This window comes from Fukomys damarensis, unplaced genomic scaffold, assembly GCF_012274545.1.
Source record: "Fukomys damarensis isolate Sample0158 unplaced genomic scaffold, DMR_v1.0_HiC HiC_scaffold_6, whole genome shotgun sequence".
Taxonomy (NCBI): Eukaryota; Metazoa; Chordata; class Mammalia; order Rodentia; family Bathyergidae; genus Fukomys; species Fukomys damarensis.
In genome coordinates this window covers 43,291,941-43,307,563 of record NW_022900918.1, presented here as the reverse complement: position 1 = coordinate 43,307,563, position 15,623 = coordinate 43,291,941, and the positions used below count along the sequence as shown (strand labels likewise).

General features: G+C 55.8%; 1 protein-coding gene across 1 annotated transcript in view; it reads right to left on the bottom strand.

Annotated features, from left to right (window-relative positions):
- Positions 1 to 9,862: 9,862 nt before the first annotated feature.
- The window catches only part of Grk1 (G protein-coupled receptor kinase 1), an 8,871-nt gene continuing 3,110 nt past the window's right edge, over positions 9,863 to 15,623 (bottom strand). Inside the window, exons 3-7 of the mRNA XM_010619911.1 lie at positions 15,080 to 15,237; positions 14,676 to 14,759; positions 12,478 to 12,602; positions 11,397 to 11,598; positions 9,863 to 10,161 (exon numbers count right to left, since the gene is read on the bottom strand). Of these exons, the coding sequence (XP_010618213.1) occupies positions 9,863 to 10,161; positions 11,397 to 11,598; positions 12,478 to 12,602; positions 14,676 to 14,759; positions 15,080 to 15,237 (868 nt within the window). The remainder of the gene's footprint in view (positions 10,162 to 11,396; positions 11,599 to 12,477; positions 12,603 to 14,675; positions 14,760 to 15,079; positions 15,238 to 15,623) is intronic.

Here is a 15,623-nt window from a genome sequence, read left to right as displayed (position 1 = left end):
AAAAAAAAAAAAAAAAAAAAAATCCTTTGTGGGCTGAGGTGTAACTCAATGGTATAGCAGTTGTCCAGCATGCTGAAGCTAGGGTTTCATCACTAGCACTGAAAAACAAACCAACAAAACCTTCTGAGTTAAGGATATCAGCAGCCACTCAAAACAAGGTGTACAATCGGACCTGCAAAGGGTCAGTCTCCCTAGGAACTGGGGTGATGCTGGGGACAGTGAGACAAACCACGAGAGGTCAGAGGACAGCCACGCCAGGAAACTCGCCGACCCCTACTGGCCACCAGTGCCCAAGGACACTCCCAGAGCCAACCCTGATGTACACTCCAGAGGATTGCGGGCTCTGGTCCTTGGCTGCCATTAGAATCATCCAGAAATTTGTTTTTAACCCCTGCCCCTATGCCCAGGCCCACGATTCAGAATCTCTGGGAGTGGAAGGGTTGTCAGGAGCTGTCATCATCACCAGCCGTCTGCTGTGCCTGAGGAGCTACATCTTGGTTGAGAGGGGCACACGAAGCTTTCTCCATGGCTTACATATACCGGTAGGACGGCAGCCCCGGCAGGCTGAGCCCAGCAGTGCCTGCCCAAGGATTGCATAGGCTGGGCCTTGATGACTTCTCAGATCTGTCCAGAAGAGGACATGGACAGTGTCCACCATACCACAGCAAGCACCATGGCACTTGTGCAGTTGAAAAGCACCAGGAGAGACTGTGCCCAGCTTTAGCCTCTCAGCTGTTACCGTGCGTCCTCCGTGTGCCAGACACCTGCCACATATCAGGATGCTTTGCAGAGCAAGACACAGACACAGCTGGGGAGAAGAGGCAACAAGCAAACAAATGGGATACAGCATGGCCGCAGAACAAGCATGTTCAGGCATGGTGGAATTTGTCCCTGAGGTTCCCTGTTAGAAGTGTGGCCCTGCTGTGCTGTCATTGGGAGCATTGGGGATTTCAAAGGAGGAAGCACAGTTCAAAGAGGCCAGGTCCCTGGAGCCCATCCTCAAGCACCTCCTGAGACCCCAGTGGCTTCCGTGGAGCAGCTGGTATGGGGGCAGGCCGGCCTTTCCCAGTCTCCAGCTCCTGTCCCTCCATATGGCGCCCTCTCTCTCCCACCACACCACTCTGCTGTAGATGCCTCACAACCTGAGATGTTCTGAGAGCCATGGTCCTCAGTTTAACCCAGACCCTGAAAAAGGTAGTTTTTTAAATCACAGCTTTGGGTGGCTTGGATGGCATACAACAAAGTACCCACTTTTTAAATGGAAACTGTACAGGCTTGGCATATAGGCACACCCTCAGGGTCAGTGTCACGGGTGGTGAGCACACCCACCCCCTAAGTTTGTCTGTGTCCCTTGTAAGCCCCCTTTTGCAGCCCCCTTCCCTAGTGCCCAAGATCTGCTTTCTGATATTTTACATCTTCTAGTATTTTGTGGAAATGATCTTGCAGTGGTGCTGTTTTTGGTCTGGTTTCCTTTAGCACAACTATCTAAACTCACACATGCAGTTGCTTGTTAACAGTTCATTTCTTTATTGTGGAGGGTTTCAGGTAGAGATCGGCTGCAGTTGGTTTACCTACTGACCCATCGAGAAGCTGGGCTCTCAGGAGGGCTGGGGGCTTGTGCATGCACCTGTCCTTAGGCACAGTCTGGTGGCACTGTGTGCACAGCTGGCCTCACACAGCAATTGGAACGTGAGGAGTAGGTGTGTGGCTTTTCACATGCTTGTGGACGTTTGCAATGGTTCATTGCAGCTGTCAGCCTGACTGGATTAGGGGCACCGAGATAGTCACCAATACCTTCTCTTGGTGGATCTGGGAGAGTGATCCCGAGAGGCCAGGTGGGGTTGGTGGACTGGGCGGAGAAAATCTGCCTCAATGTGGGCACCACCTGACGACTTGGGCCTGGGCAGGACCCAGCAGTGGAAAGGAGAGAATTCTCCCTCTCTCTTACAGAGCTGGACTACCTTCACCACCTATCCTTGGGCTCTAGGCCACAGAGTAAGTGCTACTTCATCCAGCCCTGGTTCTGAGGCCTTGGGACTTCTGCTGGCTTCTCTGGGCCTCCAGTTTCCAGGCACCAGAAGGTTGTGGGAATCTCATCTTCCATGAGCACAGGAGCTGAGTGCCCCAGGAAATCTGCTGTCGTGTGTCCATCCATCCACCCATCCATCCATCCATCCATCGAGTCATCTCCAGTATTTATTCAAGTGTTTGTGCAACTACCCACACATCCATCTATCCATCCATACGAGCGTCCATTCATAGATCTATATATTTACCTACATATCTATCTATTCTATTTGTTCCATCTCTTTAAAGAACTTTAACTCAATATTCTCCTTGACATTACACCTGAACTTGACAAGTGGTAATTTTTTGAAAGTTTGTTGCAATGTGGAATCTGAAATCACAACTTTTTGCACCCTTTTCATACAGTGAAATCCACTAGACTCTCCTGCATTCTGAATATATCCTTTGCCCACAGGAGGGTCAAGATATCATGTTTCTGTCATTTGAAAAATTCCCGGGAAGCTGTCGGGTTCAGGGTGGAGAAATGAGTGTTCCAAAATTCCTGTTTCCGTATGGAAGCTCAAAATGTTGTCACTAGCAGCAAGTACTTGGAAGGACAGGCTCATGTGTTCATTTTGAGGAAATGTCGGCCAAACATCCCCTTCTGAGGAGCCAGAGTTAGTCCGTCCCCTTCTGTCGAATTAGAGCTGTGCTGTAGGCGCTGGAGCCCAGCTTGGACACCGCCTACCAGCCTCCACTCAGCAAGCCATGCTTGCTGAGAGCATGGGGTCTGCTCTGGCGTCCTGAGTCTGTGGGAAAGGCCTGTGCTGTGGCTGCAGGCGGTGACGGGGACACCATCTGCTGCCTTAGCCTTGGTGAGGACATTCAAAAGTAAAGCTTTAAACTGACTGCCTGGGGGTGAAGGGCACAGTGACAGGTGGGTGCTTTGCCTGGACAAGGGCTCAAGTGCCAGCGGCTTGGCCACCACTGACACTGCACCATTGCTCAGGGTCCACTCAGTGGGAAGGGCAGAGAACATCTTAGGATTGCAGTCATGCGCCACACGACAACTTCTGGGCCAACGACAGCAAAGCCGCAGAGGTCCCAGCGATGGTGAGGGGCTCCACCTCCACAGCGCGACGTCACTGCCCAATAGCAAGGGTGGCACACTCCCCACCTGTCTGTAGAAGCGCAGGTGTGAGCAAGGTCGGTTGTGGGAAGGCATGGCACACGTGAGTGTGTGCAGCGGTCAGCGCCCAGCGGCAACAGAGATGGCGGGGCTGCCTGTCCAAGTGCTTGAGAGCTCCCTTTGTGCACACAGTTGAAGCCTCCCGAAGCAGCCTGCCATGCTGTATCTCAGAGCCGGGCACCTCGGCTTACAATGTCCACTCCAGGCCCCTGCTCATGGCCCATCACGCCACCGACAGCTGGCACCCCAGGGAGGGGAATCTGGGTATTTTTAAAATGTAACTCAATTGAGCTTTCCCTAAAGGCAATTATGAGAAGATGAAGAAATCTATCTTCTACCCGTCTGGAGCTAACCAGAGAAGCTGGATGAATCATTATTGGCATCAGGAGAAAATTTAAGTGGCTCTGCTGAACACATGTATCCTCCTGAATGCCAAATTTCTTCCTGCTTAGTGTGAACCATCCTGTGTGTCTTCATCCCTGCCCACACCCTTATATGAACAGAGGCCCCCATGTCTGTCCCACAAGATGCTCCACACCTGGCTGAAGGAAGACGGAGAGCTTCACCCCAAACCCTGGGGTGTCCTCTGACAGCCAGGGGTTAGAGGCACAAGGCCCTGTCCTCACCCTCACATCAGCCTCTGGTGCACATGGGCAGGTGCCAGGAAGACTGAAACAAGGGCCTGGGCTCCAGGCTCCAAGAGGACAGGACTCACAGAGCCATAAAACAGCACAGCGTCAGCTTCCCCATCAGTCTGGCCTCTTTCCTGGTGGAGGAGCCTGGTGCTCAGGAAAGCAAGGTGAGCGGACAGATGATGCCTCTGAAACCCAATCACCCATGAATAATGCAGAGCAGGCAGCAGGGGATGGAGAGGCCACTTGGTCTTGGTCTCAAGGGACGTGAGGAGGGGAGCGGGAGTGAGACAGAAGAAGACATTAATTTTTAAGAACAGACAACAATCCACACTGCACTGTGAGGCCTCTGCAGTGACAATGCCTTGATGTCCCCCTCGACCTGGGCAGCCAGAGCACAGCTGGGGCTCAAGGACAGCTCAAGTTCCTACAAAGAGAGGTACCAGTCCTATCTAGCAGAAGGCCTTCCCTCACCTCAAGTGTGGCTAGCACCAGCTTGTCCAGTGTCTCCTGCTTTAGCAAAAACATTTGCAAATCACACAGGCACCAACCACCCTACTGCAAGAGGAGACTTGGCTCCCAGCTCTGGTCAGTGCCCTGAGGACACAGGGTCTTGTAAGTACCAAGGGCCAGGAGACACCACACTTCCCTGGGTTCTAACAGAATCCTGTGGGACTAAGGACAGAGAGGCAGCCTGAGCCACGTGGCCCATGCCATGAACACAGGCACCACTATCTCTAAGCCCAGCCCAGCACGTTGGCCTGGGCAACAATTCCCCCCGGCCTGTACCTGGAAGAGACCCAGAGATGGGGAAATTGCGGTTTGGCCTTTTAGGAAACCCAGTCAAGCTTGCTCATTCTCACTTGGAATTGTCTGGACAGCACACGAAGGCCTCTGTAATTTGAGAGCGGCTGCAGGGAGCCCATCCTGGCTTCTTCATGGTGTGCTCTAGAGTCTTCTGCTGGGGATGCCCACTGCCCTGCATCACCCTCGTATAATCCAGAGCCCTCGCTAGTATTTCGCATGTGGATGAGTGGCAGGAGGCAGGGGAATCTGAAGCCTGGTTTATGGTCAGTGTCAGGTCATCAGAGGCCGCATTCTCGAGGAAGCACTGCCCCTAAAAGCCGGGCATCCACTGAGTACCCAGCTAGACACGACACAGCAGAGGCCAGCAGCATTGCCCACCTCTAGGCTGGTGTAGAGGAGGGACCAGAGGACAGAGGGAGGTGGCGGAGCCCTCAAGCCTGCATTGTGTGTCTTTTTCTTTTGAGACAGTCACACTATGCTACCCAGGCCAGTCTAGAACTCCCAGGGTCAAGCAACCTTCTTGCCTTAGCCTCCTGATTGCTGGGCCCACAAGTACACAACACCATGCCTGGCCTGCCTTTGTTTCTCATTTGTGTTCTGCCACAGCACCTGATCCACAGGCTTGATCCGAAAGACCTCCTGCCTCTCACACCTAACACAGTGAGTACTGTGTCGATCAACATCCCTGCTGTGTCAGCCAGGCTCACTAGAGGAGCAGATTGAACATGAAATATTATGGGATGCCTAAAGGAGATGCTAGGCAGGACTTCAGTGGCCACCTGTGACTCAGGGTGGAGGACACAGAGGAGAGCCTGAAGGTCCAGTGGGAGAGCAGAAGACAGGCTCACCACTGAGCCCCGTGTGAGTATGCATGGAAACCACAGAGTCTGCTAGAAACCTGAAGGAACTGGAGCCCAACATCCAAATGCCACATGAAGAGCTCTAAACCACCGAAAGGGCTGACTTCCCCCTTTTTAATTCTGCCCAGGATGCAGGCCTGTTGGTTGGCACCACCCATATCTGGGGCGGGTCTTCTCCCTCATTTGGGGACTTACACATTGATCATCCAAGGACGTACCCACAACTGTGCACCACTAATTTATTCTAGTATACAGCCCAATTCACAGTCACAACCCCACATGGTGCCAGCCTGCCCAGGGCACTGCAGTGCAGCAGCAGAACCTCAACAGGAGGGAGAGGAGGATGGAAACAGGGTGGTTTGTGCACGCAGAACAGGCACTGCTGTGGGGGACAAATGTGGATGCCCGCGGCCAGGAATTTACCCCAGGAGCAGGGCCATGGCCAGGCCGTAAGGAGCTGGTAGCCAGAGAGGCACCATGCAGGCTTGTATGTGAGGGCGCACAAATCTGTACGGGCGTGCCTGTGCACTTGTGTGTGCGGCCCCAATTCACATCCCAAGACAGAGAACATGCCCTTCTTTTAAATGTTCTACATGTTTCTTCACTGGAATAAAAATTGTTAACAGAAGGACTGCTGAAGTTACTCTGACCAGTGTCCAGAGCACTGGTCCCCCATACCTCCCCTCCCCTCCCTTTGGGGGAAGTTATTGGAATTACCACGGGTAGAGAGGTTGTGACCCCGCCACGGCTGTGTCCCCAGGCTGAGACACTGGTCCCTGCTCTGCCCAGGGTGAGCGACTGAGAGCCCCACAGCTGCTGCAGATGTATAGGGTTTGAACCACAGGCCTTGCCGCAGGTCTGGTGTGGACTGTGTCCCGACACCCCAAGAGAGATGGGAGGCCCGTAACTGGACCTGGCCTCCCGCTCCCACCCCAGGGGTCCCATACCAAGGCCAGAGCCAAGCAGTTGGGCACTGCTGCCCAGGCCTGACACCTGGGAGACCTGGACCCAAGGACAGCAGGAAGGGCAGACATTTGCAAGCTGGGGCCAGTCCCTGCCTGACAGCTGCCATGATAAGGTCCCGGAGAGACCTTGAGACCTCTGGATAGCAGAGCTGGCAGAGGCATCTGCTGGAGAGCTCAATGCCAGACCCCGCTGAGCCAGATGCCCAGATGCCCAGTGGGAAAGGGTTAAGTCAGTGTGTGGGGGGCTGCAGTTGCTATGCAGCTGGACGGAGAAGTTCCAGCTCAGACTGGATTCTTCCAGAGTTGTGGGGAGAGGTAAGGTTGCCTGGGGGTGGGGGAGGGCAAAAGAGGAGGAACCAGGGACAGAACAGGCTGCGCAGGGCCCTGGGCCAGCTCCTCTGTGTGACACTCACATGTGTGTGCACACGTAGCCAAGGGACCCTCTGCCGGCCCAAAGAGCCCACAGGCACCAGCCAGTAGTACCCATGCTTGGCTGGAGCCTGCTAGGGATGGGCGGGTGTGCACTGATTAGAGGCATAGTCACACAAGCCTTTTCTGGCCGGATTCAGAAAAGAATACCCTGCAGGATATTCAATTGCATTTGGATTTCAGATAAACAATTTTTTAAATAGTGTGTCCCAAATATCACGTGGACACAGAAAGTACCATTATTTGTCTGGAATCTAGACATTCCTGGATGTCCTATATCCCAGCTGCAGTCTGATCGCAGGTGAGCAGAGAACCTGAGGGCCAGCCTGAGCTCTACAGGCACAGAGCAGCCCACACAGGGAAGGTGGCCAGGGTTCATGGCCAGGGGCCATCAACTCAGCTGTGTCCAACTCTTGGACCCAACTAGCCTGGACCGGTTACGGACCTGTCCAGAGCCTGAACCCACAACAGGTTAGATGGGCCTGGAGCAGTCAAGAGTGGGATCTCTCTTGCTCCAGAACGTCATGGAACAAAATGTACAGACATCACCTCACCAGTGTGAGACACTAGACACAGACCAGAAAGGGGTAAGGGAAGGGACACGGCACGGGTTCAGCACGGAGGCCTGGCCCGGGGGAGAGGGTTCCACATCACAGTCCAGGAGATAAAGCCCCTCCTGTGCCCTTTCAGAGCCTTCATGGCTTCTGCAGCATCCAATACTCTAGGGTCCCGTGGGAAGCTGTCCCAGTATGTGTGCTTGCTGTCCAGGACAGTCTCCATGCACCACCACACTCCTGAGGAAGCATCTGGAACTCTCCACAAAACCATTTTCTTGGGGAACATTAGCCACGTGTTCATAACAGGTCTTTGTGCCCAACAGCGGCTCAGGAATGGCTCATCCTCCCTTCGTGGGCACAAACTGGACAGGAGGCAGGTGGCTCCCAGAATTGGCTGCAGAGAGGAATCTTCTAAGTTGTTGGCTGCTGAGGGTGCCATTCCTCACACAGGAAGGGGAAGAGCTGTGGCTTGGAGAAGGTCTGAGGACACAGGTATCCGCTGCACTCAGTGCTGACCTGTGATACAGGTACACATCAGACACCACACATATGCCTAAGGACATGGCATCCTCTACACATGGTGTGAGTGTCTGAGGACATGGGTATCTACCACTCTGAGTGCTGATGTAGGACTCACGCGCCACACATGTACCTAAGGACTTGGGTATCCTCCACACAAGGCATGACTGAGGAGGGCACAGATGTCTACCACACGTGGTGCTGACTGAGGACACGTGTATACACCACACATCACACATGTGCCTAAGGAGATGGCATCTTTCATACATGACTGAGGACACAGGCATCTACCACATTTCATGCTGAATGAGACATAGGCATTCACCACACACCACAATCACACACATGCCTAAGGACTGGACATCCTCCACAAGTGGTGTGACTGAGGACACAGGTGTCCACCGCACATGGCATAAATTGTCTGAGGACACTGATCTGCCACAGTCAGTGTGGATTCTAGGGACACAGGCATCCACCACACTCAGTGCTGACTGAGGAGGTGAGCATCCCCCACACACTGTATGACTGTCTAAGGACAGGAGAATCTGCCACACCTGGTGCTATCTGACTCTGGGAGGACACAGGTGTCCACCATTCTTGGTGTGGTCTGACTGAAGAAGTGGGCATCCATCACACTCACTACTGCCCAACAGAGGACACAGGCATCCACCACATTCAGCTCCGATTGTCTATACACGCAGACAACCCCCTGACTCAGCACTACCTGAACACAGGCATGAACTACACTCAGTGCTGACTACCTGAAGGCACAGGTGTCCACCACACTTGGTGATGACTGTCTGAGGGTACAGGTGCCCAACAAGACCAGTCTGGGCTACATAGTGAGTTCCTGGGAGCCACTCAGAGGATGGGTTGAGTGCTCTTCTGGGTGTGTCTGATGGTCATGGAGGCATGGTCTCGGTACTTTATATGGTCCCCAGTGCCTTCCTCTCTGGAGTTATTCTGCACTGCTTCCTGGCCACCACGAACCAAGCAGCTTTGATCCACCACACCATTCTACCATGCTGTTCCTGTCCTGGGGCCAGTTGACCATGGACTGACCCCTCTGAAGTTCTGAGCCAATTAAACCTCCCTCCTTTAAGTTGTAGATGTCAGGTACTGTGTCCCAGAAAGAGGAAATCTGATTAACATGCCACCACACATGGGGTGAGTATCTGAGGACACAGATGTTCGCTATACTCGATGCTGACTGGGGACGCAGGCAGTCCCATCTGCCACATGCAGCGCTAGCTGTCTGAGGCGGCCAGCTGTACCATTTCCTGAGGAGGGCTGTGACTCCCTGCAGGACTCAGCCTCCCTGAAGGAGAATGTCCAGAAGGCAGGGGATGGCTAGTGCAGGTGCTGAGGAAACAGGGCAGGTAGGGGGTATCCAGGTGGGTGCCAGGGTTCCACTGGAGCAGAGCAGGCCAGAATTCACCAAGCCCTGAGCTAAAGGACGGCACATGGCCCTCAAGGGGCCTGGCCTGGGACATTGGGAGTCAGGGTCCTGGGGGTCCAAGCAGAGCCTGAGTTTCTGACTACGCCATTGCTTGCTCTGTCCATAGCCAGTTGGGCTGCACACCCACACGATGGTCTCTGAGTATTGGTGCGTTCTTGGCTTGTTCCATTGGGAGCATTTGTCTCTTGAGTAAAGTGGGGCAAAGGCAGTAGACAGCCACGTCAGAGGCTCACACTGCAGGCTGATGGCAGCTGCTCCGTACCACATGTCAGCCCTTGCTCCTGCTGCAGGAGACTCAGCTCAGGACCAGGGCTGCTGGTGGACTGTGGCCCTGGGGTAGACCACAGGCCAACGTCACAGCCCTGGCCTCCTCTGACAAGCTTGGCAGAATTCCCTTTCCTCACCAGCCTGGCTCCCTGCTTCTCTTGGGAAGCTAGGCTAGGAGACCAGACACAACCCCGACCTGGATGCAGGGGCTGCCTGCTCCACAGTGACCCCCTTCATGTCATCGGGCATCTCCCCGTCAGGGCGCCACACATTCAGCTCCCCAAAGATGCCTGTCTCGATCATCTCCTCCTGCCAGGGAATGGAGCAGTTGCCAGAGGCAAATTCCTGGAAGAAGTCTGTGTCTGCTTTGTCAAAGACCACACCTTTGACGGTGGAAAAGGCCCCCACGTCCTGGATGCTCTTGGCGTAGACAGTCCTGGAGTCTGGGATGAAGGGAGGAATGAGCACCCCTGTGAGGAGACAAGAGACATAGACCGCACTCACGCATCAGCCAGGCCTCAGCCCCACCTCCATGGAAAACAGAGAGAGAGGGCCTGGCAGCCAGCAGAGAAGCCCAGCGTCCCACGCAGACCCCAGCCCTTGGTGCCTGCATGTTCAGTGGACAGAACTGGGAACCCCAAAACAAAGCTAGGAAGCTCGTCCTGAGCCAACTTCAGCCTCCCCTGATCCCAACCCAGGCCTCCTCCCCAGCATGGAGCTCCAGGCTAGCCCTCCTGTCAGACCACAACTCTTTGTGTGGCCCCCTGAGCCTTGCATCACAGCAGAGCCACAAGGACAAGCCTCCTCCTGGTCAGCTTCCCTTCCTGATGTGCCCAGAGCCACCAGACACAGTATGTCCTCCACAGCTCCAGACACGCCCTATCCTGCACCTCCTCCCCACACACCAGCTTGCCTGAACGCACCTATAGCTGTGCAGCCACCTGACCTGCGCAATCCCAGCCGGCTGCATGTGATCCTGGTTTTCCCATGGCTGTGGGCTTTCTTGTAGCCCTGGGTTTTCCTGTGGCCCTGCTTTTACATGACCCTGGCTTTTCCTGGGACCCTGGGTTTCCCTGTGGTCCTGCCTTTTCCCATGACCCTGGCTTTTCCCAGGGCCCTGGGAAATTTTCCTGTGGCCCTAGTTTTGCTGTGGCCCTGACCAGCTTCTCCAAGGGCTCCCTCTGCATGGTTCCACTGTGACAATATGACTCAAACTCCCACAGCTCAGCCTCCATCTGAGGTCAGGCTCATGGCACCTGGCCCTTGGAGCCCAGTCCGTGGTCTCCTGACTCAACTCCTCCTTCACCTTGGGCCCAGTCCTGACCACTCTCACAGGCACAGTCTGAAGCCAGACCAGCTGCCCAGGGTGACTTCTCTGTCTGCCTCACACTGGACCCTGTGGTCCTCAGCTTTAGACCACAAGATGGCTGATCTCAGTTGTCAGTGATGCCTAACTCTCTCCACAGCGAGCTCCTGGGTAGGTGTGGGGTCTCACACTCCCTCTCAGACACACGGGCACACAGACACATGGGCATACACACATGGATACAAAGGCACAGAGCAGGAGCCAAGTGCAGCCAGCTGAAGCTCAGGGTGCCCTACACGTCCCCTCCCAGACCAGGTGCACCAGAGGTGGACAGAGGGCTGGGCTGTCCTGTGGCGAGGCGGCTGGGGGCCCAGGCGCCCATTCCCACTGTGACAGTACCGGCCTCCAGCTGCCTCCAGCCAATGGCCCCGAAGAGCACATGTGCGCGCAGCCTGTCGCAGCTCCCGTTGAGGAAGCCCAGGCGCTGCACGGGGTCCTTCTCCAGCAGCGCCTCGCAGAAGTCCTTGCTGGCCTGGCTGAATTTGTCAGGGTACTTGACCGGCTCCAAGAGGATCCGCTGCTTCAGCTCCTTGTTTTCCACCTGCAGGGGGCACAGGGAGCTCATGGCTGGGCAGTTGCTCCTGCTGGTGCACGGAAGGAAGGCTGGGCCCAGTGTGCTCCCTCAGGGTTCGGAGCCAGAGCAACAGCACCCAACAGCAATGGCAAGAGCCTGAGTTGGGGTACAGGGCATTTTAGGGAATTCAGGCTGACTTCACGGGCACAGCTAGGTAACTAGCTTCAAAAGAGAAAAACTAACAAAAAGTAAAGTGCCGTGGGCCACAGCCATGCTGGAGTTTTCACTTTTCTCAAGAGACAGGATCCCTGGTATGGGGCACATTTTATTTCTGATCACTCCCTAGAGGTGGTGTCCACCCTACCAAGGCGCCTCCTGGGAGTGCAGGCAGCCAGTCTGGCTGTTACCCATGGCCTCAGACCCCTCCAACCCTACTGTGGCTGAGGAGACAGGACAGCCACACACTGCACCCCTGGGCCCAGCTTCCAGGCTAGGGGCTTGGCTTGGCTCAGGCATCCTGGGTCCAGGTTGGGGCTGATAAGACAGTACCCCAGGCAGGCTGAGCTCCCACATAGCCTCAGGGGGTGGGCAGGGCCAGGACAGGGCTACCCACAATGCCTCATGCTAGGGGCACCATCCTCCTGTGGCCATGTGCCAGCTGAGCTCAGAAGCGGAGGACACACAGTCTGGGGGTAACTGCTGACCCCTGCTTGTTCTGGGACCAGGGGACAGTGTGAAGTCCCATGAAAACACCACAAGTCTCAAGAGCTGGCAGGCCCAAAAAGGCCCCTGGGGGCCCCAGGGACGTCACCCCCATGACAAGCAACCAGGAGCCTGCACCCCACACCTGGTCTGGCCCAAGGACAGATCCTCTAGGGCCACTACAGACACTGCCAAGGCACCTACCTTCTCCCCACGAGCGCGGAAGGGTCCTCTGGCCTCAATCATCTCATACAGCGTGACTCCCAGGGCAAAATAGTCCACAGAGAAGTCATATTCTTCGCCTCTCAGGAGCTCCGGGGCCATGAAGCCTGCCAGACACAAGCACCCAACCATAAACACAGAACTGATACAAGTGGTTCCAACACCCAGAGTCCCAGCATATCAGTACCTGGGGACAGAAAGTCTCATGTGGCCATTCAGGAAGTTGGGCAGCACCCCAACCTCCAGGTGCTAGATGCCAGCAGCATCCCCCCCAGATGACACCAAAATGTCTGTGACATTTGTGACACCCAGCACACCCACATCCAGAGGTGCAGGAAGTTCCCTGGTTGGGAATCCCTTTGCTACACACGTGGGGTGATGTCTCCCTTTCCCTTCCTTGGCACCTCAGACTCAGGGATGGTACAAAACCTGGGCCTGGACCACAAGAGAGCATACGTGTGACTCTCAGGGTATGCCGGAGGCTCCCTGACCCCCTTCTCCGATAAGGCCAGAAAAGCTCAGGTCCAAGCCCAGATGGTCTCCAGTATAGGCACAATGTCCAGGGGTCCTGCCCTTCATCCAGGACCCTAGCCCTGCAGGGCACTCTGTGGTCACCTTGCTGTGCACCCGGGTGGTGCATATTTCATTTAATCCACACTCACAGAGATGTGAGCAACTCCTCAGCTTAGGAGACAGAGGCCTTGGGGCCGTGTCACTTGCTCAGATGACACAGAAGGTAGGACATGGCCCAATCAGGCACAGCAGCCCCTCGGCTGGGCAAACCCGACTGTCTTCCAGTAACTTGATCCTTGGCTCGAAGTGACTCACACAGCGGATCAGACAGGGCCCAGCCTGTCTCTGCCGCAGGGGCGGCCCATCCCACTCTGTCTTTACTCCCATGCCTGGATGCCCTCACAAGGCATGCTACCTCTGCCTGGCTGCTGCCCCTAGCCTGTTCCCACAGCCTGCTGGGCTGGACTCTGAGTACAGAGGAGTGGCAGCCACAATGCGGTGGTGTAGGGGCCTCCTCTGTGGGCACAGCCAGGCTGGGCAACCCATCCAAAGGGGATCTGTGCTTGCAGGACACCCACAGCCTCAGCATCTCTGGAGGCCTGGCCTGGTCACAGCTAAACTGATCCCGGAGGCATAGCTGGTAGCCACAGCACCACCCACCTGAGAAGGGCCAGAGTCCCCATCCCTGAGGCTGGGCCCACGGCAATGGCGACATCACCCCCTGGTGGCCACCAGGGTTGGCTCATGAATCCGGGTCCCTGCTGGGTGAGGACAGCAGAAATCCCAGGATGTCCTCCCCTGCCCCTGGGGGTGCAGAATGCACAGGGTCTGCTGCTTCTGAGCTTCTCAGAGCTCCACGGGGTCAGTGGGAACTGTCCTCCTCCAGACCATGGCACATCCCTTCCCCTGAGTTAGGCCATGCAGCCACCCGCTCCACCACACAGTGCGTCCAAGTCCCCTTGCTGCCCAAGTCCAGCCTGTGAGGCAGTGTCTCTCTGTAGAACCATACAGTGCCAGGCACAGCCGCCACATCAGATCTCTCACACAGCACATTTAGAACAGAGGCTTAGAGAGGCCAAGTGAGTTACCCAAGCCACACAGTCACTGACGGCGAGTGAGAACATGGCCACACAGCCCTCAGACCCCGTCCTCTCCCCGTGATGTGCTGCCTGCCTAGGAAGGGGAGAAGAGATGGGTGACAGGGAGAGGACACGCCAGGCATATGCAGCCCCACACCGACACAGATGCGTGCAGGCTCCTGCGTGGACACGCACCACATACACACGTGTGCACGCATGCGCAGAGAAGTACATGTGCACAGAGAGATGGCAGCTCATATAAGCACGCACATGTGGACTTGCACAGTCACAGGCATGGGACCACGTGCACAATATGGTGGCTGCATGGGTTTTACCTGTGCTGCTCTGTGGCTCAGCCCCACCCTACACGCCTGGACCTCCCATTCTGCCCACACCCGGGTACCCTGTACCCTATCCACTGCTGTCACTACGGGCGCAGGGCAATCATGACATGGAGCTCCGGACTTGCAAGGCAGGGGGGGTGGCCACAGGGAACAGCCCCGTCACACTACAGGACAGGCAGGGAGGCACTGCGGCTTATCACTGAGAGGAGCCATACACACCCCACTTTCTGGGCGCCCGCCTCACCTGGGGTCCCCGCGTAGCCCTTGGTCTTGCTCTGCCCTTCCTGTAGCTCCACAGCCAGCCCAAGGTCAGAGATCCGCACGTTGCCTGAGCCAAACACCATGGGGTCAGAAAACAAGACTAGTGTACGTGGGGACATGCACTGTACACACACAGTCATGACACACATACCAAGGGCACCCACACACATAATGTACACACTGTGCATACACTGCACACATCACCCCACTCGGTGCACATGCGGGCCCAGTGTCCACACGGTCTCTGGGCGGAAGAGGCATCCCCTGATGTGGGGCTTGGGTTCTGGGCTTTCCGGGGGTTGAGGTGGGGGTCAGTCAGAGTCGAGGTCAGGGTTGGGGCAGGAGTCTGGTTTGCGGTTGAGCAGGCTCAGCCAGGGCCAGCCTCACCGTCATTGCCCAGCAGTACGTTCTCTGGTTTGAGGTCACGGTACACGATGCGCCTCTGGTGCAGGTGCTCCAGGCCGCTGATGATCTGGGCCGTGTAAAAGACGGCTCGCGGCTCTGGGAAGCCAGGGTTCTCTTCGTCCACGTTGTAGATGTGGTACCTGGGGACAGTGGGGACCGGAGCAAGGGCTCCCCATCACCCGAAGCCCCAGGGCAGCAGCTCCCTGACCGCACAGGTGAAAGGACACCGGGCTGGCCCCAGGCTGTGTCCTCGGGTCCCTAGGGTGTGTGAGGGAGGCTGGAAAGGGTCTGGACCTCTTGCTCCTCCCTGGAAAATAGGCAACCAGGCTTCCTTGGAGGGCTCGGAGGCACAGAACCTTGAAGGACACCTGCCTTTCTGGCACAGCCGCTGTGCACCAGACTTGAAAGCCCTGGGGTGTTAGGTTCATCCTCACCACAATCTCAGGATGGGACGCTAGCTTTTGTTTTGTGTTTCAATTCAACTACTGGATCTTAACTTTTTTTTTTTTTTTTTTTTACCAGGAAT